Source organism: Ovis aries, chromosome 7 (assembly GCF_016772045.2).
Source record: "Ovis aries strain OAR_USU_Benz2616 breed Rambouillet chromosome 7, ARS-UI_Ramb_v3.0, whole genome shotgun sequence".
NCBI lineage: Eukaryota > Metazoa > Chordata > Mammalia > Artiodactyla > Bovidae > Ovis > Ovis aries.
In genome coordinates this window covers 90855154-90881572 of record NC_056060.1, presented here as the reverse complement: position 1 = coordinate 90881572, position 26419 = coordinate 90855154, and the positions used below count along the sequence as shown (strand labels likewise).

Below are 26419 nucleotides of genomic sequence, written 5' to 3'. Positions count from 1 at the left end.
TCATCTGCCTGGGGGAATAAAGTTTTGTGCTTGTCTACACAAATCCATATCGAGCTTGCTTTATTACAGAGCCACCAAACTTGAGATCTGTGGCTGAGTGCTGTTTCCTCTAGTTCTTATTCTTGGTTTAGGGACCACTGGCAGGAGTTTCTAAAAGGCAAGTTCCTGAAGCTGTGCTGTAAACTGTGATAGTCCCATGTTCCCTCGTCACAACTGGACTCCTTTAGCCAGAGTTTCCGTCGGGTCCAAAGAGGTGGGTGATGGCACAGGGCCCACTCCCACCCCGTGTACATAGTCTGCAGACTCCGCTCTCGTAGGTGACCACACACTGGGGGTTCCGCCTGCGGTCCCTTCACTCTCTAGACCTTCCAACTGCCTGTCATTCAGCTGAGCTGGCCGTTTCCTGTCTCAGGCTGAAGCTCACACCACCCCTGGCTTCCCTTTCTTCCCAAATTTCTAAGATCTCCCCCTTCCTCCACTTTCACTTCCTGAACTCCATGACTGCAGGAACGCAATCAGCAAGTTTGTGCCGTGTTTCTTTAGCAGGCTGACTCCTACTCACCCTTTATTAGTGGAAGTCATCGTGGAGCTAGATAACACTAGTGGAACAGTGAACTCTTCGCATTAGCTGTGCTGGAAGTCTGACATGCAGCATTTTTTGTCCTTACAGGAATCTCTGAAGCTATCCGGTGAGATTCAGGTTTAGAGAGTTTAATAAGAGATGTGCCCTTGATTGCTGTTGACAGTGAGGTGAGGGCGGCCCGCCTGAGTGCAGAATTTCTGCTAGCCGTCTTCCTAAGACCCTGGTTAGATACAGCCTCTTCCAGGAAGCCTCCCTGAGTGACCCTCCCACCCCACTAGCTTTTACCCCTGAGACCTTTGGTCATCGTGCCCAGTAACCCCTGCTGTCATTTCAAGTTCAGGGCCTCTTAGAGGTGGTGGAGAAAGACTTCTGTTCTTCCTTTTTCCTGAGGTTCCCAGTAAAGACTGAAAAGGTTCTAAGACAGCGTTAGAAGAGTATTAGGTATTTTTGTGTGTATTTGCATTTAACCAAAGTCACATGTTTAATGTCTCCTCAAGCACATAGAAACCCCCAATATAATCTAATTTTGGTACATATGAGGTAATTATAGGAGCTGCGACACTCATCAACCTCTCTGTGAAGGGTTGCATGGTAAATGGAACTTTGAATTTAAGGTTGTAGGAGGCACATCTCTCAATCCTTTCTGTGTATTTCTGTGACTAAACGTGCTTTCTTCCTTTTTAATAATATTTAAAATCCTTCAGAGGATGAGATGGTTGGATGGCATCACCAACTCAATGGACATGAGTTTGAGTCAACTCTGGGAATTGGTGATGGACAGGGAGGCCTGGCATGCTGTAGTCCACGAGGTCGCAGAGAGTTGGATATGACTGAGCAACTGAAATGGCAACCCACTCCAGTGTTCGTGCCTGGAGAATCCCAGGGACAGGCGAGCCTGATGGGCTGCCGTCTATGGGGTCACACAGAGTCGGACATGACTGAAGCGACTTAGCAGCAGCAGCAGAGCAACTGAACTGACCTGAAAGTCCTTCATGAGTATGAGGCCGTTGGCTAATTGGTCTTTCTGGATTCTGTGTTATCTGCTTTTCTGTTCATAACTTCTAGCACAGCGCCAGGACTGGGAACACTGTCACTGTCTTTTCCTTTTAAATTGGAGGCTAATTGCTTTACAATGTCGTGTTAGTTTCTGCTGTACGACATGAGTCAGCTATATTTATATACATATACCCCCTCCCTCTCGGCCTCCCTTCTCCGCCCCCACCCCATCCCTCTGGTCGACACAGAGCACCGCGCTAAGCTCTCTGTTCTGCACAGCAGCTTCCCTCAAGCTATCTGTCCGACACGTGGTGGTGTATCGATGCCAATGCTACCCTCCCAATCTGTCCCACCCCTCCTTCCGCCCTGTATCCATACGTCCATTCTCCATGTTTGCGTCTCTATTCTTGCCCTGCAAATAGGTTCATCAGTACCATTTTTTAAAGATGCATGGACAATATTTGTTTTTCTCTTTCTTACTTGCTTCACTCTGTATGACAGACTCTCGGTTCATCCACATGACTGCAAATGACCCAGTTTTGTTCCTTTTTTATGGCTGAGTAGTATTCTATTATATACATGACTCACTGTAAGCTGGGATTCCTCATTGGTTGACTGGTTGAATGAGTCGGTGAATGGTCTTAGAAAAGTCTGGAAGTCGGAGCAGGTTTTGGTTGGGACCCCAGCACCTAGATCTATCTCCTAGCTCTCCGGCCTTGAGCAGGTTAGGTAACCTCTCTGGCCTCAGCTTTTGTCATCTCAGAAATGGTTCTAATGCCAGCAGTACCTCCCTCGGAAGGACGGCGGGAGGTCTTCTGTGGGATGACAGGGGTGAGCCTGCACATGCGTAGTGCTTGGATCCAGGCGAGGAGGTAGAAGACAGGAGGGCCTCACTGTTAGGAAAGCAAGAGCCCCCAGCTGCTCCCCTCCCCTGCGCCTTTGCTTCCCTGATCAGCCAGGAGGGACAGATGGTTGGTGGCCCCAGGAGAGTCTGCAAAGCCTCTGACTTGGTTTTCTGGGCCCCTCTTCCTTTCCCCATTCTGCTGCTAGATTGATAACGATATGCCGAGCTTACTTTGCAGTCTACAGAGCACTCTCACCCACATTGTCTTGCTTAACAACTTTTCAGCATTGTAAAATTGTCTGTGGTTTCGGGAAATTCCTCCCCTTGTTATGATATGCCTGGTACTGGCCCCTCTCCTGCTGATAGAGTTTTCACCAAGGACATTCTTTTCTATATTTATGGAGTTGTTTAGCGGCATTTTCTTTCTCTTCACCCTACCCGCAAGCCTGAGATTACAAAAATCTCTTAGAGAAAAGCCCCATTTCCAACCAGTTTCTGAGTAGTCAGATGTAGAGTGCCCTTGTACTGGGGGACAGCTCTCCCTAACTACATGGCAACTCTCCTTAACTTGGGCTCCCTTCCCTTTTCTGTCCATTTGGAATCATCACCAAGTCCGAGGGCTTGGATGGGAACGTCACGGTGTTAAAATATCTATACGAAAATTTACTGTGTAATCATTTTTAAGTGTATTGTTCTGTGGCATCCAGCGTTCACATCGCTACGCAATCATCACCACCATTTATCTCCTGAACTCTCCTCATCTTTCAAAACGGAGACTCTGGACCCGTTAAAATGGTAACTCCCATTCTCCCCACCCTCCCTGCAGCCCCTGGCAACCACCATCCTACTTTTTGGTTGCTGTGAATCTGACTACTCTCGATTCCCTCGCATAAGTGGAATCATACCGTATTTGTCCTTTTGTGACAGGCTTCTTTCACTTAGCACATGTCCTCAAGGTTCATCCTCGTTTTTAGCGTGGGTCAGAATTTCACTCCCGTTTAAGCCTTACTAATATTCCATTGTACTGTCCTGTATTTTTGTTTGTCCCTTCGTCTGCAGACGGGTGCTTGAGTGCTTTCCCTGCCTTTTGTCTCAGCTACGATAGTAGCTTCCTAATTGTTCTCTTTGCTTCCATTCTTTCATCTTCCAGTCTGCTCTCCACTCAGTCTGAAGCGGCAAATTGAACTTTGTTACTCTTCTTTCAGTTCTTCATTAACATTTCATTGTGCTCAGAATAAAATCTAACCGTCTAAATCTGGCTCATGCTTCTGCTGCTGCTAAGTCGCTTTAGTCGTGTCCGACTCTGTGCGACCCCATAGACGGCAGCCCAGCAGGCTCCTCTGTCCGCAGGATTCTCTAGGCAAGAATGCTGCAGTGGGTTGACATTTCCTTCTCCATCTCTGGCTCATAAGACCCTGTATTTACATAGTTCATAAAGTGAAGTGGCTTTGCAACTTTATCCCATGCCACATCCTCCTGGTTCCCTCTATACTCAATTCAAGTGGTTTTTTGTTTTAATGATTTTATTTATTTTTGGCTGTGCTGGGTCTCTGTTGCTGTATGGGTTTTTCTCTGGTTGTGACGAGCAGAGGCTACTCTCTAGTTGCGATGTTCAGGCTTCTCAGGTTACAGACCGTGGGCTCTAGGGTGTGAAGGCTTCAGTAGTTGTGGCGCATGGGCTTACTATGTCCACGGCAGGTGGGATCTTCCTGGATCAGGGATCAAACCTGTGTCTCCTGCATTAGCAGGCAGATTCTTTACCCCAGAACTACCAAGGAAGCCCATTCAGTTCAAGTTCTTTCTTGTTAGCTTTTTTCCCCATCTCAAACTCTTTGTGTCTTTGGTTCCTTCTACCGTGAATACATTCTCCTTCTTCTCATCCTTTAGGTAGTAGTCAAATGTAACCTCTTTGGAGAGAGCTCCTGTCACCCTGTGGGTTATAGAGGCCCCTTGTTATTCCATTTCTAAACCATTTATTCATTTGCAGGTGTTCTTACTTGTTTATAGTTGCCTTGTCCCATTGCTATTTTCCACTCTTGGATAGAAACCCTTTGAAAGCAGGGTTTGTATCTATTTTATATCCTGAATATCTAGCAGGTCTTTACTAACAATTTTTTTGAATGAAGTAAAACATATCCTATTTTTTTAATGATGTTTGGGTGGAGATTCCACAATTGGTTCTGCTTTTCCTTTCCTTCCTTTATTGCTCACTTTTCCTTCATCCCACCTCTACCACCTTCCAAAGTGCTCATATCCCTCCCTGAAGACTCATGGGCATGATATCATCATTATTGCTTTAGAAAACTGGTTGAATGTTCATGGGCTCCTGCTGTTCAAAGGAAAGGTACCCAAAATTTTTACCCTGAAAATGAGCACCCTTCTAGCCTCGCTCCATGTCTCTAGAAACAAAAGCTAATTTTGCAGTGACCTAAGTAAGCAAGAAACTAAGATCATGGCATCTGATCCCATCACTTCATGGCAAATAGATGGGGAAACAGTGAAACAGTGTCAGACTTTATTTTGGGGGGCTCCAAAATCACTGCAGATGGTGATTGCAGCCATGAAATTAAAAGACACTTACTCTTTGGAAGGAAAGTTATGACCAACCTAGATAGCATATTGAAAAGCAGAGACATTACTTCGCCAACAAAGGTCCGTCTAGTCAAGGCTATGGTTTTCCTGTGGTCATGTACAGATGTGAGAGTTGGACTGTGAAGAAAGCTGAGCGCTGAAGAATTGATGCTTTTGAATTGTGGTGTTGGAGAAGACTCTTGAGAGTCCCTTGGACTGCAAGGAGATCCAACCAGTCCATTCTAAAGGAGATCAGTCCTGGGTGTTCATTGGAAGGACTGATGCTGAAGCTGAACCTCCAATACTTTGGCCACCACACGTGAAGAGTTGACTCATTGGAAAAGACTCTGATGCTGGGAGGGATTGGGGGCAGGAGGAGAAGGGGAAGACAGAGGGTGAGATGGCTCGGTGGCATCACCAACTCAATGGACATGAGTTTGAGAGAATTCCGGGAGTTGGTGATGGACAGGGAGGCCTGGCATACTGCAATTCATGGGGTCGCAAAGAGTTGGACACGACTGAGCGACTGAATTGAACTGAACTGAAGTAAGTAAGGCAGAAAAAGAAATCAAGCTTTCTGGTTTTTAAATTAATTTTTACTGGAGTATAGTTGCTTTACAATGTTGTGTTAATTTCTGCTGTTGCTAAGCTGCTAAGTCACTTCAGTCATGTCTGACTCTGCGACCCCATAGACAGCAGCCCACCAGGCTCCCCCGTCCCTGGGATTCTCCAGGCAAGAACACTGGAGTGGGTTGCCACGTCCTTCTCCAATGCATGAAAGTGAAAAATAAAAGTGAAGTCACTCAGTGGGGTCCGACTCTTAGCGACCCCATGGACTGTAGCCCACCAGGCTCCTCCATCCATGGGATTTTCCAGGCAAGAATACTGGAGTGGGGTGCCATTGCCTTCTCCAGTGTTAATTTCTACTGTATAGCAAAATGAATCAGTGATACAGATGTGTATGTCCCCTCTTTCTTGGATTTCCTTTCCATTTAAGTCACCACAGTGCATTAAGTAAAGTTTCTTGAAATTAAGCCTTCTGGAGAGAGAAATCCACATACTATTTTTCAAAGTGCTATAAACAAAACAGTGAAATTGAATATTTTGCTATTGAATTATTGTTTAATTTACTCTGTGCTATGGGTAATGGTTGATTTCTGTTGAAATTCAGTCTCCTATGTATATTGGGAAATTTTCTGAAGCATTTATGTCCAGGCTCTAAGATTTTGAGAACTTTTTGGAGTAAGTTCTCCCATTTTTAAACCACAGTGCTGGCCCAGACTGGGTAGATTCTCTGCCCCGTGTATGACAGGCTGAAATCAAGGGTTTGCCGCTGTGTTCTCATCTGGAACTCAGAATCTCCTCTGAGCCGATGCCTGCTTTTGGGAGAGTTCAGCTGTTTGTGGTCATGGGATTGTTGTCTCCTTTTTCTTGCTGGCTTTCAGTTGGGTCCCACTCTCAGCTCCTAGAGCCTGCCTCAGGCCCTTGCCCTGTGGCCTCTGTCTCAGGAGCGGAGAACCTTCTTTTCACACTTTGACGCTCCCTGACTTCCTCTTCTGCTACCAGCCAGAGAAAACTCTCTGCTTTTCAGAGCTCATTGATTATGTTAAGTTTCTTGTACAGTCACGCTATCTTAAGGTCAGTTGATTAGTGACATTCATTGTATCTGCAAAACTCCCTTTGCCATGAATTATGTTGTTGTTCAGTTGCCAAGTCGTGTCCTACTCTTTGCAACCCCATGGACTACAGCGTGCCCTGTCCTTTGCTGTCTCCCGGAGTTTGCTCAAATTCATGTCCACTGAGTCGGTGATGCTATCTAACCATCTCATCCTCTGCCACCCCCTTCCCCTTTTGCCTTGTCATGCACAAAGACATCATCACAATAGTAACACCAGGGTGTGGAGATCACAGGCGTCTCTGTAGAAATTTGCTTGCCACATTTTTTCTCTCCCTGTTTTATTAGTTAAAATTGCATTTGCCTGTGGGTATCAGAACGCTTGATTCTAATAACTTAATTTTTTTCACATCACAATAAATACAGAGATGAGTGACCATTGATATTGGTTCAGTGGCTCAGTGACATCAGGATCAATGACTGTGACTCTCTGAGCCTTTCTTTGTGGTTTAGCAGCTCCAGCCATCATGACTATAATCAGGAGAACGTGAGCGTGATTAGGACAGCGTGAGTACTACCTGTTACCTTCATTGGGAGTGCAAAACAAAACAAAGACAGAAAACACTTCTCAGGACTTTATTTCTGACTGTACTTCTATTTCCATCTCATTGGCCAGAACTTAGCCAAGCGGCCACCCCTAGGTTCAAGGGAGGCTGGGAAAGCAGGGATAAAAATTACCATGATGCCAATAATGACCTCTCCTCCAATGCTGGATGCTGACAACGTAGCTAACGTATCTGTTGTACCTATTTTCTGGAAGGCAGAATGTGGCATGGGGGGGAAAGTACAGAATTTAGAGTAAGAGGCTTGTGTTCCTGTCCCACCCCTGTCATGCCATGGTTAGCTGTGTGGCCTCCGGTTAGTCACTTAGCCTCTCTGAGTCAGTTCCCTTATCTATATCAAGTGAGAGAAATGTCTGCTTTGCTTATCTCAGTGTTATTATAAAATTGGATCAAAATAACCCATGAGCTTCTTTGCATCCTGTAAATATATACTAATTGTGGGTTTCGGTAAGTATTTGGTGTAAAAAAATCGGGCTTCCCTGGTAGCTCAGTTGGTAGAGAATCCGCCTGCCAGTGCAAGAGACCTGGGTTCAATTCCTGGGTTAGGACAATCCCTTGGAGGAGGAAATGGCAATCCACTTCAGTATTCTTCTCTGTGAAACCCCATAGACAGAGGAGCCTGGTGGGCTATAGTCTATGGGGTTGCAAAGAGTTGGACACAACTGAGCAACTAAAGCACCACCATAAAAATAAGAATGTATTTCATGAATTCTAAGAACTATTTATGTTCATAGACAATTTTTGACAGTTATAATCTCTGAAATTTGATACATTTTACAATCCAAGACAGTTTCAGTGAAATATAGTAACAATATTTTGTTAAGCTTCTTGGAAGATCCTAATGTTATGATTAGGAAATGTGGCCATTGGGATGCACAGACTCCTCAAGATTCCTAGGAAACTGACAGGTACAGGACAGAACATCCGAAATGTAAATGAAAAGAAATTACCCATGCCTACTTCCTGCTTTCGTACAGGGAGATGTTAGTGTCTTTCTTTCAGATACAAAACTGAAGTAAGCTGAGATGAGTTTACAAGATGGAATAAGCCATCTTCTAAGAGATCAAGGTGCTAGAAAGTGCTCTGCAGACTTGAAAGCTTGACCTCCTACTAGGGTCATTCACTGAACATGACATACTGTTCAGCTGCCTAGGGATGCCTTTCAGGGTCACTGCCTCAGGAATGCACCAAGATCAGAGGCAACCTGTTTTGTAAGTCAAGTGTGACTTCAGCCCTTGACTCCGAATGTGGAGCCTTGAAGTTGTTGGATAGCACAGCCATCAAGGTTGTTTATTTTGAAGAAAAATCAATTTTTGTAATTGTTTATATTTATAATCTTGGGGTATACATATGCATATGCATGGACACATGTATATTTATATGTGTATGTATTTGTATAAGTGTGTGTATTACACACAAATAATATGACTTTAGGTGGGGCAAAAACTGACATCTAGGGATGGTGGATTGTGATGTACATGATTGAAATAGACAAGTAGAGGGGAGTGAGTTTATGGAGAGTCACGGATACATACTGACTAAAAGTCGGACATGACTGAGCACCTGAACAACAATAAATAGTTGAAATATTTATTGTCTTCATTCCTTTTAGAGCTCTCTCTCCTTTATGTGTGACTTGAGACGGGAGTATTCATTCTATTCACCAATTTCCAATGGAAGAAGAGGTATCAGTCTCTTTTTATCTTTTTAGAAATGAGATGTTTAAATGAAAGAATGAAAGAAAAAATGGTGCAAGACAGGAAGAACAAACAACCAAGGCCATCCTATTTTATGCTTTTAAGAATATCAAGGCATCTGTTAATGAAAATGAGTGTGTGTGTGTGTGTGTGTGTGTGTTTTCCAGTAAACTCTGCTCAAGTTCTGTGAACATGAACTCTGTTCTCTCACAAAGGAAAAAAGTTTGAGAGAAGAAGGAAAAGAAGCCATGTTCCAAGTCCTTAATCTGATTTGGGTCTTTGGCACAGGGTAGGCAGGCCTTCCAGGCTTCTGTTTATTCTGAGAATTCATGAAGCAAGCAGCATTGTTACTTTAACTTCCTGATTGAACTTCTGTGATTTCTGCAGCCCACTGTGACAAAGGCTGCAGAGTGTAAAACCATGTTTGATATTATTTTCCATCTCTGTTCTTACACCATTCTGAACACACAGTAGATGCTCGGTGTAAATTGGTTGAATGTCCAGTATTATAAGAAAGTTCTAAAGAAATGCAAAGAATTCCTACAGTCTTATTTTTCCTTTCTTCCCAGTTTTCCTTTTGACTTTGAGTTGCTTTTCCTTGATCAGGAAAAAGTTGAGGTTTTACTTTGGGGTTTGGAATTGGCACCAGGATCTAGTTTAAGATGTTTCTGCATGAAGCCCTAATAACCGGCTGGATGGCATTTGCCAGTAACCTCAAAACCCAACAAGTGGATGCAGAGATTTTTTAAAGTAGCTGCCTAGCTGAATACATGTAACAAAGAGATATAGAAGGAAGATCACTAAATTCTAAGGTTTACTTATTTGTTTTTTTAAAAGTTATTTATTCATATGCATCTGCAGAGGGTCTTCGTTGCTGTGGATGGGCTTTCTCTAGTTGCAGTGAGCGGGGGCTACTCTCTAGTTGAGGCAAATGGGCTTCTCATTGCAGTGGCTTCTCTTGTTCTCTGCCCCATGACATGTGGAGTCTTTCCTGACCAGGAATCAAACCCATGTCCCCTGTATTGGCAGGTGGATTCTTAGCTGCTGGACTACAAGGAAAGTCTTAAATTCTCAGATTTAAATAAATTATGTTAAGTTGTTAGGTTGCATGTGTGTGTTCCGTCGCTCATTCATGTCCAGCTCTTTGTGGCCTCATAAATTGTAGCCCACCAGACTCCTCTGTCCACGGAATCATCTTAGGCAAGAATACTGGAGTGGTTGCCGCTTCCCACTCCAGGGGAATCTTTTGGACCCAGGGATCGAAGGCACATCTCCTGCATCTCCTGCGTTGGCAGGTAGATTCTTTACCAGTAGCGCCATCTGGGAAGCTCCTATGTCACGTACCTAACCTAACAAAATAAACCATTGTCTCAGCTCCCCTGATAGCTCAGTTGGTAAAGAATCTGCCTGCAATGCAGGAGACCCCAGGTCAATTCCTAGGTTGGGAAGATCCACTGGAGAAGGGATAGGCTACTCCAGTATCCTCGGGCTTCCCTTGTGGCTCAGCTGGTAAAGAATCCACCTGCAATATGGGAGACCTGGGTTCAATCCCTGGGTTGGGAAGATCCCCAGGAGATAAGGCTATCCACTCCAGTATTCTGGCGTAGAGAATTCCATGGACTGTATAATCCATGGGGTTGCAAACAGTAGGACATGACTGAGCAGCTTTCACTTGAAACCTGAAACCCTCAGCTCTAAAGGGATGGATTTAATCTATACAGCTGCATGAAACCCTCCTTTCCTTTCCACATGACTTACAAAAGTTCTATAAAACTTCTAGTTTTTATTTCTAGGACAGTATAAAATCCCCCTAGTTTAGATGATCTGAACTAGTCTCTTTACTTTTTTAAAGAAATGAACACGTTAGTAAGGGATTGTTTCCAAGGAGGACTTCCCTTCTGGCTCTAAATGGTTAACAGACTGGTCCTTCCACAGTAAACAATTGCAAACCCAGCAAAATGTCAGAGGTACCTGTTTTCAGGTGTTGGGTAACAGGAAGCACGACAGTTCGATGCTAAGCTAAGGGCAACTCGTGAGATGAGCCCAGGGGTCCCCGTGGTTGTTTTCTGGGGAAGAATTTCCTGACTGCAGCACAGTATGCTAGAGTCTTGGCTGAGCACAGCAGTCCTGCTGAGCTAAGGAAACCCAGATTCAAGTTTGGGGCAGTGGAAGCAACTGGAATTCACAGGGCAGGGCTCTATAAAGCAGATGGCTCCCTGGGGCACGGGGAGGAAACAGAAGTGTGTCTGGTGTACGCAGGGAGTCCTTGGCCAGGCTCGTGTGCACATGTACGGATCGAAGCTGTGTGAGATTTCTCAAAAGTGGTGGCTCCAGGGTTGAGGATCAGACAGATACCAAAGGTCAAGCAATCCTGCAGGATACTAGGGGTCCAGCCCAGCCAAGTGGAAAGGCCAGCTTAATAACACCCTGAGCATCCAGAAAAGTCACAAGAAATCTGTATCTTTGGGGCAAAGGCTATGATTTCAAATGGAGTTGGTAATTAAAAAATAAATAAATAAAGGTCTAGATGGTAATTGTTTTAGGCCCTGTGAGCCATTCAGTCTCTCTCACAGCTCCTCACTTCTGCTGTTATGGAGCAAAAGCATTCATAGATAATGTGTAAATGAACGGGTATGGTTTTGTTCTAATATCACTTTTTTTTTTTTAAACGAAGGCAGAGGGCTCGATTTGAGTCATCACTGTAGTTTGCCAACATTTACTCTAGGGTAAGATATGCAGATGACACCACCCTTATGGAAGAAAGTGAAGAGGAACTAAAAGCCTCTTGATGAAAGAGAAAGAGGAGAGTGAAAAAGTTGGCTTAAAACTCAACATTCAGAAAACTAAGATCATGGAATCTGGTCCCATCACTTCATGGGAAATAGATGGGAAACAGTGGAAACAGTGGCAGACTTTATTTTCGAGGGCTCCAAAATCACTGCAGATGGTGATTGCAGCCATGAAATTAAAAGACGCTTACTCCTTGCAAGGAAAGTTATGACCAACCTAGATAGCATATTCAAAAGCACACTTTGCCAACAAAGGTCCATCTAGTCAAGGCTATGGTTTTTCCAGTGGTCATGTATGGATGTGAGAGTTGGACTGTGAAGAAGGCTGAGCGCCAAAGAATTGATGCTTTTGAACTGTGGTGTTGGAGAAGACTCTCAAGAGTCCCTTGGACTGCAAGGAGATCCAACCAGTCCATCCTAAAGGAGATCAGTTCTGGGTGTTCATTGGAAGGACTGATGTTGAAGCTGAAACTCCAGTACTTTGGCCACCTCATGTGATGAGTTGACTCATTGGAAAAGACCCTGATGCTGGGAGGGATTGGGGGCAGGAGGAGAAGGGGATCTCATCTCAGTGGATGAGATGGCAGGATGGCATCACCGACTCGATGGACATGAGTTTGGGTGAACTCTGAGAGTTGGTGATGGACAGGGAGGCCTGGCATGCTGCAATTCATGAGGTCGCAAAGAGTCGAAACAACTGAGCAACTGAACTGAACTGAACTGAAGGCCTACTTTAAATCTACCCTGAGCCAAGAGCTATCAAGGAAATTACAAGGGAAGTTGAGTTTGGAAATTGAGTCCTGCAGTATTAGAGGAACTGGGGAACATTTCTGACCTTACACAAATTCATCCAATGAAGTGGAAGGCCAAGCCTATGCAAGATCAAGGGTAGACAGTTTGCCTCCCACAGAAATTAATTCAGCAGAGGAAGATCAAATCCAGAATGTCTTCAGTCTTTCATCACAGTTGTGAGGTATGCAAAGAAACAGGAAAATATTACCTGTAGTGGAAAAAAAAAATTTGTCAATAGACGGTAATCTCCAAATGGTCTAGATGTTGGATTTGGCAGTCAAAGCCTTTAAAGCAGCTACTCTAAATAAGTTTAAAGAACTAAAGAAAAATATTGTCAGAATGAGTAAATATAAAGGCATCTCAGCAGATGAGTAGAACCTATAAAAGAATCTAATGAAAATCTTAGAGTGAAAAAGTTGAATAATTGAGATGAAAATTCACAGGATGGGCTTAAGAGGAGAACAGAAGATGACAGAAGAGAGAGTGGACTTGAAGTCAGATCAATAGGAGAAGAGATAGAGAAAAACACATCTGAAGAGATAGTGGCAAAATGTCCCCAAAGTTAATGAAACTATTAGCAAACATATTCAAAATCTTACACACACTTCAAGTAGGATGAGTTGTAAGAAAACCACATCTAGACATACAATAGTTAATTGCTCAAAATGAAAACCAAAGATTTCATAACAAAATAAGAATTACAACCAAACTTCTCATCAGAACAACAGGGACAAAAAGACAAGATACTGAAGAAAAAAAATAGTCATACTCCAATTTCATGTCTAGTGCAAAGTATCCTTCAAAAACAAAGATGAATAACGGACTGTTTTGGAGCAGTTCTGTCCAATAGAAATATAGCTTAAGCTTCATATGTACTGTTTCACATTTTCTAATTGCCCCATTCAAAAACCTTAGACAGGTGAAATTCATTTTTAACAGCATTTTTTTAAACCTGGTATATTCTAAAATATTACCTCTTTAACATGTAATCAGTATAAAAATTATTAAATAGATATTTTTTACATTTTTTATGTGTTTTGAAATCTGGTTTGTATGTTATATCTAAAGAACAGCTCCGTTTGGTCTAAGCACATTTTAATAGTTACCCGTGTCTGGTGGCTACTGGGTTGGAATCGAATAGCCTAGTTTTAGGTCAAAGAGAAAGGAGAATGGACAAGTTGCTCTGTATCCAATCTGTCTTAGACATACTGTTTAAATTAACCTTTCCAAGATATTTACCAGTTCAGAAGGCCTGAAGAGGCCACCTACTATGTGGTAAGACAAGTTCATCTGTTCACTCATCCGTCTATTTACCCAATAAACATTTACTAAACGCTAGACCCTCGTCTACGAGTTGGAGGACATCACAAGAATAAAACCCAGTCCCTTTCCTCACAGGCTAATTGACATGATAGCCCCATTAGCCAACCAGTGCATTATCATTTGGTAAATGAGTGTAGGTAAGGTACTGTCAGCGTGCAGAGGACATGGGTGATGAGGGACCAGTGGGATTTGTGGGAGCTGGGAAAGGGTGCCCTTCATCAGAGTTCTTCAAAGAGGGAAAGGACTCTCTGGCTGTGGGAGCTCCTGAGGACTTAATTTTAAGCATAGCTCTGGCGTGGGCATTTTCAGGTTTTAGGCAGACCACACTGGCATAGTAGGTTGGACCACAGGTTTAGCAGGGATGATGCTGAAGGCAGGGAGATAGATAAAGTGAAAGTCGCTCAGTTGTGTCTGACTCTGCAACCCCACGGACTACACAGTCCATGGAATTCTCCAGGCCAGAATACTGGAGTGGGCAGCCTTTCCCTCCTCCAGGGGATCTTCCCAACCCAGGGACTGAACCCAGGTCTCCTGCATTGCAGGTGGATTCTTTATCAGCTGAGCCACCAGGGAAGGGAGATAGATAAGAGACTGGTAATTGTCTGAATGAGAGACTGAGGGGCTGAACCACAGCAATGGCTGTGGAAACAGAAAGGGTAGTTTTAAGAGTTCAAACTCTGAAATTCAGCCCCTCCTTTTCTAGTACACTCAACACAGTGCCACCCTCTTCAGATGAACAGAGCCTAACTCACGGTGACCTGGACATGCCATTTCTGCCCATTGTTTCCCGAATGCCTTTGCCCCTCTGCTTGTTTGGCTAGATCCCTCCCTTCTCGTTTAAGATGTAGCTCGTGGCCACCTACCACTCAAGCCCTGAATGGTCTCTTAACCTAACTCTCTGCCCGGGTGCTGTCATTGTTTTGTGGCTAACTTGTCACAATAGGTTAAAGAGCCTGTAGACACATGTGAGTTGCTCAGTCGTGTCTGACTCTTTGTGACCCCATGGACTGTAGCCCCCAGGCTCCTCTGTCCATGGGATTCTCCAGGCAAGAATACTGGAGTGGGTGGCCATTCCCTTCTCCGGGGGATCTTCCTGACCCAAGGTCGAACCTGGGTCTCCCACACTGCAGGCAGATTCTTTGCCCTCTGAGCCACCAGGAAGTTTATTGTTGTTTTAATGTCACTGTCATTAATGACAATCTCCTGTAAGCTACTGGGGTCTACCGATGCTTTCTCATTCTCCTGTGTACTGTCAGGCCCTGGAGTGGGGTCCCGCACAGTACCCTGTACATGTTCCCGATGATGCTGACCCCTGGCTTTGTGGGACACACTGGGGTCTGGGTGCGGCTGGTAGCATCCATCACCAGACTCCTGCTCAGTGCAGGCTTGTCCATCTCCCTTAAGCACATTTCTTGAGTCACTCTGTACTCGTAAGCTTCCCATGGCCCCCTGAAATCTTCTCGGCTTTAAGATCCGTCAGTCCTTTCTCCCCACATTTCCCCAGTTGCCATCAGACTGACCTCTCCACTGGCCCAGAAACAAGTCCCACGAAGCTCTGATTCTTAATTTTCACTTAGGCTGACCCTTGTTCCTAGGGTGTCCTTACTTTTTCCTTCTGGTGGTTCAGAGCCAAGTGAAAAAAGTGCAAGTGTTAGTCGCTCAGTCATCTCTGATTCTTTGTGACCCCATGCACTGTAGCCCACCAGGCTCCTCTGTCCATGGAAATTTCCAGGCAAGAGGCCTGCAGTGGGTAGCCATTGCCTAGTCTCCAGGGGATCTTCCTGACCTAGGGATTGAATCCTGGTCTCCTGAATTGCAGATGGATTCTTCACCACCTGAGCCACCAGGGAAACCCTGATATCTTTCAGCCAAGGATATCTTTCAAATCCAAAGTCCTGCTCAATCCCTGATGGTTCTAGCCCTTGCAGATCTCTCTGTGACCACACTTTTGCAGCATTTCCGGTGTGTCCTCCAGCAGGCAGTTACTCCCAGATTTGTTTGCTATTCTGAGCATCTTCACCTCTACAGCTAGATTGTGCTGCGTGATCTCTCAGTATCTCAAAGGGTCCCTAATACATTTCTGGACACCTAGAGCTCATGAATGCATAGTAAGAGGCTGCCATAAGGCACGTCTGTTTCTTAGGCCCTCATCTTATTCGTCAACTGCATTCTCACACCCACATTTGAGTGTTGTTAGGGAAGCCAAGGAAGAAGCTTCACTCTGCAATGGCAGCCCAGAAACTTCAGTGAGGTTTTGAGTGGCTCTTGGTCAACCCTGTTGCTGATCATGAGTCACCGCTCATTTGTGGTGAGTCTAAGCCTCACTTCATGATTCATGTTCTAAAAATGGAGTGAGGTTTTTGCAGAGAAGTCACTTCCGGTTTGAACGTGGCCTCACGGTGATCAGGTTCCTCTGTGGGCTTCCAGCTCTCCTGAAGGTCAGGCATCTCTGGGTTCCTTGGATGTGGCTGATTCGTGGCAGACACCTAGAGTCTATTTCACAGGGTTAGGATAGGGTGTTCCTGGTACTCAATGCTGTCCCGTAGGTTTTCTTGAGACTTATCATCTGTAATCAGCTGAAGTCTGGATCTGGGATGGACTAGAAAGGGGAGGTAAATATTGGGGTCTCCTCTTTTGTTCATACTTCTGAGTAGGTGTCTTGGTTTCTCAGCCAGAATGCGCTTGCATGTAGGAAGAGGGCGTTGAGTGCTTGACTCCACTTAACATCTGAGAGAACTGCTCTAAGAAGGAGTTGAAAAGGGAAATCACTAAAATCTGAATGGGTCAGTGATGGAAATGGGGCGGTTTCATGAAATTTGCTTTCTGATCTCAGAACTCCCACTAGTAAGCAGTGGACCACTGTACAAGCTGTTTACCTACAGCACTGATGGCCATAGCTGGCATTTTTAAAGAGTTTGGATTAGAGCCTGGCGCACACAGTAAGCCTTCTGGAAACACCTGCTATGATCATCACCCATGTTACAGAGCATTTTAGCACCAGTGCTATGCACTTGATGTCTAGTATCTTACTTCATCCTTACAATATTGATGTGTTTTGTTTCTCTTGCTGCACCAGGGTGAGCTGAGGCTTACAGACTATACGTGACTCAAATCCAGATGGTGGGACTCCCCGGCCTATCTCAGCCTCTGCTGTTGCTCTGCCTGACTTCCCTGGGCCTTAGGTTTGGTTGTTTTGTTTTGTTTTGTTTGTTTATCTGTTTGTTTTTTTATCTGTGGAAGTTGAAAGCTGGACTGCTGGTCTTTAAAATCTCTGAGTTCTAAAATTTCTAGCTGTTTTATCCATTATCTTCACCCTTTTCCCTCTCTTTCTCTGCGTCCCCTTACCTACCCACTTTCACCCGTGAATTTCGTGGGATGCATCATCACGGCATGGGCGGGATATTTCCCCCATTGAGCTATGAGGCTGCATGTGTCAGCATGCAGACTTGTACTGTGGCTTTGTGGCAGTCGTTGTTGGAGCTCGTTTACACGCTGCGGTTGCTGGAGAGAGGGAATCTGACTCTTCAGTTTTACTGTCTTAACTTGGCCTGCAGCCATTACCACACTGAGTGATGCTGGCATTTGATGGGATGGAGAGAGGCTTATGGAGGAAGTCCACCAGACTCAGCTCTTTGGGTCTGTGAGCTCTACATGGTTATCTGGTGAGATCTGGTTGAAGCAGTCATTCTCCAGGCTCTTTGCACATGTCTGATCCCATGACTTGTAAGGATCTTAGGAGAGGAACTTGAAAGAGAACTTTCAATTCTCTGCACAGCTTGGATTCCCTCGCAGATGTCCAGTGAGGAGTTTCACCAATCATTTCACTATAGTTCCATTGGAATTGATGTTTGTAAAGTGCTTCAGTTGGGGAATAGTCTGTATGTATATATATATTTTGCAGTATTTTTCTCTGTGGCTGTGACCCAAAGACCAGAGTGCTTTGGCATCAGAAGACCTGGGCTCAGTGTTGCCTCCATCACTTCCTAGCTTGGTGCATTTGACACACTTGCTTGTGATGACCCTACCTGATTCATTTTTGGTGGCCTCTTACTGTGGAATAGGAAGACTATTTGTCACTATCCTAGGATATGTGAATTCTTCCACTTAGAAACCTGGAGGACACATCTTAGGAATCTTAGGGTACCATACAAAAGCCTCAAAACAACAGAAGCTTTGGATAAGTCATTTAACTTCCCTCAGCCAGATTTCTTCATCTGTGAAAGAATTATGGCAATAACCTGTCTTACCCAACTACAGTATCGATTGAATCAAAGAATGGTATGAAAATAGGTTTCTGAAAATTATAGATTCTATAAGAAATATTATTTAATTTTAGGAAGTATCATGCACCAAAATTAATTGCTGTAATTACCCAAAATGCAAAAGCTATTAAATGTTTCTGTTCTGGTTATCCTCAGCAGAGAATATTTATTGCAGATGATAACCTGTAGTAAAATTTCAACATTTTCTTTCTATCCTGTGCCAGCTAGAAGGCTATGAGTTAAACTGTTCTAGACTAAAATGGATATTGAGTATCCAGTTAATAAGAACTGATACTGTTCAAGGTGGATAGTAGCTCTTATGTGGAAACATTAATTTTGTATTAACTCTGGGGATTAATTAATTACATTAATTTTGCATTTTCAGATTTTACTAATTCATTGCAAGATCAAGAGTTAGAGTCCCCTCTTGAACTATTAGTGGGAATGTAAATTGATACAGCCACTATGGAAAACAGTGTGGAGATTCCTTAAAAAATAGGGATAAAACCACCATATGACCCAGCAATCCCAATACTGGGCATATACCCTGAGAAAACCAAAATTCAAAAAGACATGTGTACTTCATTGTTCATTGTAGCACTACTTACAATAGCCTGTACATGAAAGCAAGCTAGATGTCCATCGACAGATGAATGGATAAAGAAGTTGGAGTACACATGTGCCATGAAATATTACTCAGCCATAAAACGAAACGATTTGAGTCAGTCTAGTGAGGTGGATAAACCTAGAGCCTGTGATACAGAGTGAAGTAAGTCAAAAAGAGAAAAACAAATATCATATGTTAATGCTTATATATAGAGTCTACAAAAATGGTACAGATGAACCTATTTGCAGGGCAGGAATAGAGACACAAACAAGAGAACAGGGAGGAGGAGAGGGTGGGACGAATCGGGGGAGTAGCGTGGAATATATACGTTACTGTGTGTAAGGTGGATAGCTGGTGGGAAGTTGCCTATATAACATGGAGCTGAACACACAGTGCTCTGTGACAGCCTAGAGGGGTGGAATGGGGGTGGTGGGAGGGAGGCTCATGGAGACACTCGTGTACTTATTCACATTGTTGTATGGCAGAAACCAACACAACATTGTCAAGCAATTATGTTCCAATTAAAAAAAGTCCCAGTTGTAAAAAAAAAAAAGCATTAATAGTACAAACAATATTAGAAGTCTATTACGTATCCTTCCATGGAACATAATTGCACCGTGAGTACAGGCTACCCTTTTACATGCTTATTCAAATTGACCTAAAATGCAAATGTGTTTTTTTTAACTCACATTTTCCACTAAAGCAAATATGCCCTACTCCCTTACTCCAAATGAACAAAATAAATCCATTTCTGTTTTTCTTGACTGGTAAATTGTGCTTGGAGATACCATCTGGAGATGGTTGGGTTTCTGCCAAAGGTTTAAATCAGGCTTGCAAAGACCTACCTGCCTAAGGCAAGAAACCACGCTGATTTAATAGGAAAGAACATGCTTTTATTTTGCCATCTGGTAAAGAAAAGTGAAAGCTCTTTGAAAAATGTTGATATTAGTTTTACAATGATGGTATTGTATTATAGATAAAAATTATTTCCAAAATACAGTAATTGGGAACATTTGAGAACCTGTTTGCTAAAATGTGTGTGATTATTTGTAAATCTGTCCTGATGCTGGGAAAGATTGAGGACAGAAGGAGAAGAGGGTGTCAGAGGATGAGATGGTCCGACGGTATCACCGATGCAACGAACAAGAATCTGGGCAAACTCTGGGAGACGATGAGGGACAGCGAGGCCTGGCGTGCTGTAGTCCGTGGGGTCGCAAAGAGCTGGATACGACTGGGCAACTGAACAACAACGGCAACAACATTTGTTAATCTGATATGAAGGTACACGCAGAGATCTCCATGCTCATGGAAGATATTTCTACATGAGAAGTGAGGACAAGCCAGGGACAGAGAAAGGGAAATAGGTTGGAAATGACCTGGGTCTCCTGGTGGACATTGTGGCAAGCCCAGATCTGTGTGGACTGGTTATAATGTGATGGTTATCCCATTTTAATTTTTATTATTTTTTTTAAACAGATTTCTGCTTGGCAGATTAGCCAAAAGCAATAGAGGCTACTCTGTCTGCATTCTGCGTGCTGCTCTCCGTGAGACCCCACGACAGACCCCAGGCCCACATCCACTGGGCTTCCAGACCCCCACCCAGCCCCAGACATTGCTCTGGGGTCTGCCTGAGGCCTGCAGTGTGAAGATGCCCAGCACCTTCCTAGCATGACGACCCTGGACCATGTGATCGCCACCCACCAGTCCGAGTGGGTCTCCTTCAATGAGGAGCCACTCTTTCCCGTCCCTTCTGAGGGTAAGGAGAGCTTTCATTGCCTCCGTGAAGAAATTAACGAAGGACCACACCTGTGTGTTGTGGCTTCTATTGGAGCGGTCTTTCCAGGGAGTCTTTTGTTTGACATTTTATTTATTTGTTTCTTGGCTGTGCTAGGTCTTGGTTGCTTTGTACGGGCCTTTTTCGGCGCGCTGAGCGGGGGCCGCTCTCTCAATCAGCCTGCAGCATGCAGCTTTAGCCCTGTGGTGTCTTGTCTTGCTGCGGAGCACGGGCCCTAGGTGCGAGTGGCTTCCATAACTGCAGCACGGAGGCTGGGTAGCTGTGCTGTGCAGGCTCTCAGGAGCTGGCTCAGCAGTGCTGGCATGCGGGCTAGGTTGCTCCATGCCATATGGAGTCTTCCCGGGCCGGGGATCAAACCCATGTCCTCTGCATTGACAGGCAGATTCTTATCCATTGTGCTGCCAGGAAGTCCTCAGCGGGATATTGATAAGGAAAAAGTCAGTTTATCACTTTCCTCAGATGCAGATTTTTTTCACTTAGAGGCTCAAAGGAAGCATCTTAGGAACCTCAGAGCGCCCAAACAAAGACCTGGAAAACCCAGAAGTATTAGCTGCTTTCTTCCAATGAACATAAACTTCATATTTACCAAGTCCATGGAATATAGAGTCCATGGAATTCTCCAGGCCAGAGTACTGGAATGGGTAGCCTTTCCCTTCTCCAGGGTATCGTCCCAACCCAGGGATTGAACCCAGGTCTCCTGCATTGCTTGCTGATTCTTTACCAGCTGAGCCACAAGGGAAACCCAAGAATACTGGAGTGGGTAGCCTATCCCTTCTCCAGGGGATCTTCATGATCCAGGAATCGAACAGGGGTCTTCTGCATTACAGGCTGATTCTTTACCAGCTGAGCTATCAGGGAAGCCCTGAATATAGACTTCCTATTTACCAGGTACTTTACAGTCAGTCTATTGGTTATTGCTCTCAACAGCCACTCAGACTGTCTCAGTCTTCAAAGGATAGTTGTCAAAAAGAATGACAGGCACTCAAACCAGGTCCCTTGGGCTGAAATCCTGGCTCCATCATGGATGTGGATAATTGGGCGGATGATTTGTTTACCTCTCTGGGTGGTAGTTCATCTGAGCAATATGGATAATCACAGTGCCAACCTCAGAGTGGCAGTGAGGATTAAGTGATTAACATATAAAAAACCACTTACGACAGTGACGGGCATATGCAGAGAACTCAGTAATTGTCACCCGTGATCATGGTGAAGGTGGCTAGGTTGACTTCTGTGGAACTGTGCTCGAGGATGAAGGTCAAGGCAGGATGTAGGAGCTTTTTGCAGAGCCTTGTCAGCTGGTTCTGTTCCACTGCTACTGCCACCTGAATCACCCCAGCTTCATTTACAGCACCTGAAAAGCAGGGTTTGCAGGTGTGCTGTCCAGCTTGATAGCCATGTGACTATGGAGTCCTTAAAACATGGCCAGTCTGAGTTGAGACGCACTATAAACTGGGCTTCCCCAGTGGCTCAGATGGTAAAGAATCCGCCTGCAATGCAGGAGATTGGGATTTGATCTCCTGGTCAGGAAGAGCCTCTAGAGAAGGAAATGACAGTCCACTCTGGTATTCTTGCCTGGGAAATCTCATGGACAGAGGAGCTTGGTGGGCTACAGCCCATGGGGTCAAAAGAGTTGGACATGACTGAGTGACTAACACTTTCACTTCAAGAAATGTGAAATATCCACACTAAATTTCAAGGACCTAGTTAAATGTTTCATTAACAATTTTTTATCACTTAAATGTTGGAATTGTACATTTTCAACAAACTGAGTTGAAATACATTATTAAAAATAGTTTCGCCTGTTTCTTTTTCATTTTTTAAATGTGGCTACTGGAAAATTTAAAAATTTAGGAATAGATGGGAAAATAGTGGAAACAGTGGCTGACATTATTTTTCTGGGCTCCAAAATCACTGCAGGTGGTGATTACAGCCATGAAATTAAAAGACGCTTGCTCCTGGGAAGGAACGTTATGACCAACCTAGACAGCATATTCAAAAGCAGAGACATTACTTTGCCAACAAAGGTCCGTCTAGTCAAGGCTATGGTTTTTCCAGTAGTCATGTATGGATGTGAGATTTGGACTATAAAGAAAGCTGAGTGCCAAAGCATTGATGCTTTTGAACTGGTGTTGAAGGAGACTCTTGAGAGTCCCTTGGACTGCAAGGAGATCCAACCAGTCTATTCTAAAGGAGATCGGCCCTGGGTGTTCATTGGAGGGACTGATGTTTGGCCACCTGATGCGAAGAGCCGATTCATTTGAAAAGACCCTGATGCTGGGAAAGATTGAGGGCAGGAGGAGAAGGGAACGACAGAGGGTGAGATGGTTGGATGGCATCACCAACTCAGTGGATATGGGTTTGGGTGGACTCCAGGAGTTGGTGATGGACAGGGAGGCCTGGCGTGTTGCGGTTCATGGGGTTGCAAAGACTCAGACACAACTGAGCGACTGAACTGAACTGAACTGGAAAATTTAAAATTATGTATATGGCCTGCCTTTTATTTCTTTGGGATAACTCTCATCTATAGGCTTTGATTACATTCAAGTGGCTAGTGGCCACTTGGCTAGTGATGGGAGAAAGCAGTTTCATATCAGTACATTTATTTTTCAAAAGCTTTCATACAGTAAAATTGACCGTTTTTGGTCTACAGTTGATGAATTTTAACACCTGTATAGATTTGCATAATCACCACCACAATTGGGGTCAATTCTATTATTTAAAAACAAATATTTGAAGGCTGTTAACTGTTCTAGGACCAATAAAGTGAAACAAAGGTAGAGGAAGGGTCTCTGTGCCATATTGAACTAGACATTAGTCCAGACTTTGCATGTGGTGGCCCACAAATGTATGTCCTCTGGACTGTACACTAGTCCAGACTAGTCGCCTGTTGAGCCACACTCTCCACCAATGCCTATTGCCTTTTGCTTTTCAATTTGACCTAGTTCTATCTCTTGCTTGGCCTTCGCGACAATTTTTTGTGTGTGACGCCACCCTACCCCCGAACACTGAAGTAGATGGTAGGATAAGAATAGTGAACCAGACCAGACTCCCAGTCTTAGCCTGCATGGAGACTGCTGTGGACAACCTTTGTTGCTGTTCAGTCACTAAGTCATGTCTGACTCTTTGCCACCCCGTGGACTGCAGCATGCCAGGCTTCCCTGTCCTTCACTATCTCCCAGAGTTGGCTCAAACTCATCTCCATAGAGTCGGTGATGCCATTCAACCATCTATCCTCCGTCATCCCCTTCTCCTCCTGCCTTCAATCTTTCCCAGCATCAGGGTCTTTTCCAGTGAGTCAGTTCTTCGCATCAGGTGGCCAAAGTATTGGAGCTTCAGCTTCAACATCAGTCCTTCCAATGAATATTCAGGATTGATTTCCTTTAGGATTGACTAGTTTGTCTCCTTGAAGTCCAAGAGACTCTCAAGAGTCTTCTCCAGCACCACATCCTAGGGTATAGTTTTCATGCATTTTTAGGAAAACACTTCTTCAGCACAGAAGCAGGTGGGCGTGACTGTCTCTTTGCTCTCACACCCTGTCATGGTGAGTCCTTTGATCACCCGTTGCCTTTTCTTTTTTTTCGTCTGAGAGACAGTCCTGAAGAGTGACCTTCCACCTGTGAGGTGATGGCAGTTTTTGTATCTGTTTCAGGGGGCCCCAAAGAGCACCTCCCAGGAGCGTCCTCTTCCTCAGACCAGTCAGAGAGCTCCTCCGGGGAGCACCATGCCTTGGATGGAGGCTCTCAGGACCTTTCCCACTCAGAGCATGATGACTCTTCTGAAAAGCTGGGCCTCATCTCTGAAGCAGCCTCCCCTCCCGGGAGCCCCGAGCAGCGCCCACCTCACCTGGTCTCAGCCATCAGCGGCTGGGTTCAGTTTGAAGATGATGCACCCTGGGCCAGCTCATCACCACCTCCTAAAGAAGCAGGGGGGACAGGTAGGCCCGGTGAGGGGCTGGGGAGGATTGGGATGGAGATCTGTGCTTCCCAGGGATGCTTTCCCAAGAGAGGTCTGTGGGGCTGCCAGGATTCTGTTGTGCCTGCGCCAGGGCCTCGAGCCTGGCTGCCTGGGAGACAGCAGGCGGAGGTCTCCTTGGGCTTAACTCTGCACCATGTGGAAGGATCTATGTGTTCTGGGCCATTTCTAGCCTTTTACCTTTGTTTCTGGCTGTTCACCTCTCCCTGGAAGGATGCATATGGATTTATATATTACAGATTGGAATTGTATTTACTCAGCACCTAACTTGTAAGCTCCCTCTGAGTGAAACGAATGTCTCTAAAAGTGTGGACTGCTAACCATCTCTATCAGAGTCACCGGTTACATGTGGATGTTCTTGTATCCCAGACCTTAAGAATCCAAATCTTCAGGAGTGGGGACTGTCGTGAATGGTCAAATCTCTGACTCTGTGGCATTTGAACAGCCAGAAGCTGTACTGGGAAGCTGGGTTAAGCCAGGGGACTGGTTAGTTCCCACCCTGGTGAGCTGGCTACTTATTTTCTTGGGCACTGAAGCTTGCCAGGGGGGATGTGGGATAACCTTCGGGACTGTATTAGCTTTCTATTTGCTATTGTAACAAATTACCACAAACTTGGTGGCTTAACCAACACAACTTATTTACGTACTATGTCTGAAATTATTTATAACAAGATTTGCAGCAGCATATGCTTATTTTTATATATTCTTTTTTAAAAAAAATATTGTCTCCCATTCTGCTTTATCACAGGATATTGAATATAGATCCCTGTGCTGTACAGTAGGACCTTGTTTTTATCCATCCTAAATTTAACAGTTTGCATCTGCTAATCCCAAACCCCCAGTCTTTCCCTCTCCCTCTCTCTCTCCCCTCCCCCTTAGCAACCACAAGTCTGTTCTGTGTGTCTGTGAGTCTGTTTCTGTTTTGTAGGTAGGTTGATTTGTGCCACATTTTAGATTCCCCGTAGAGGTGATAGCCTATGGTGTTCGTCTTTCTTCGTGACTTGTTTCACTTAGTGTGATAATCTCTAATTGCATCCATGTTGCTGCAAATGGCATGGTTTCATCCTTTTTTACAGCTGAGTAGTATTCCACTGTATATTTGTACCACATTAAAAAAAAGACTGTATCGGAGCACAGCTGCTTTACACTGCTGTGTCAGTTTCAGCCATACATATACATATATCCCCTCTTGTTTTGAATTTCCTTCCCGTTTAGGTCACCACAGATCGCCAAGCATGGGTGCAGCAAAGTGCTCTGGAATCACCGAGTGTGGGCTTCCCTGGGAGCGCAGACGGTGAAGGAGCCACCTGCCATGCGGGAGGCCTGGGTTCCATCCCTGGGTCGGGAAGATCCCCTGTAGGAGGGACTGGTGACCCACTCCAGGATTCTTGCCTGGAGAATCCCATGGGAAGAGGAGCCTGGTGGGCTACAGTCCATGGGGTCGCAAAACAGTCAGACACGACTGAGCGACTGAGCGCAGAGCACCGAGTGGAGTTCCCGTTAGCTGTCTGTTTTATACATAGGAGCCCACATGGCTTGATTGTCTTGTAATTCTGTGGCTCAGAAGTCTGACGTGGATGTCACCGAGCTGCAGTCAAGCTTCTGATCTGCTTCCTTTTAGCAGGCGCTGGGGAAGCCTCTGCTCACCTGCCCTTTCCAGCTTCAGGAGGCTGCCCGTGTTTCTGGCACATGGCCTCTCAGTCTCCAAACGCAGCAGTGTTGCTTCTGTCTGTGCTTTTCTTCGGTCGTCAGGTCGTCCCCTGGCTGACTTCTGCCTTCCTCTCCTGTTTCTAAGGGCCCTTGTGGTGATGTTAGGCCCACGAGGATAATCCAGGATAATTTCCCCCTCTCCAGGTTTTTTAACCTAATCATTTCTGCAAAGTCTCTTGCCATGTAAGAGGACACTGTCACAGGTTCTGAGGATTAGGACGTAGACATGTTTGTAGGGGA

At 44.8% G+C, this 26419-nt stretch overlaps 1 protein-coding gene across 2 annotated transcripts in view; it reads left to right on the top strand.

Moving 5' to 3' along the window:
- The window catches only part of STON2 (stonin 2), a 176427-nt gene that overhangs the window by 22289 nt on the left and 127719 nt on the right, over nt 1–26419 (top strand). For both annotated transcript variants that reach the window (XM_042252819.2, XM_042252818.2), the window contains exons 2-3: nt 20179–20458; nt 24147–24431. In XM_042252819.2, the coding sequence (XP_042108753.1) occupies nt 20371–20458; nt 24147–24431 (373 nt within the window). In that variant the 5' untranslated portion in view covers nt 20179–20370. The remainder of the gene's footprint in view (nt 1–20178; nt 20459–24146; nt 24432–26419) is intronic.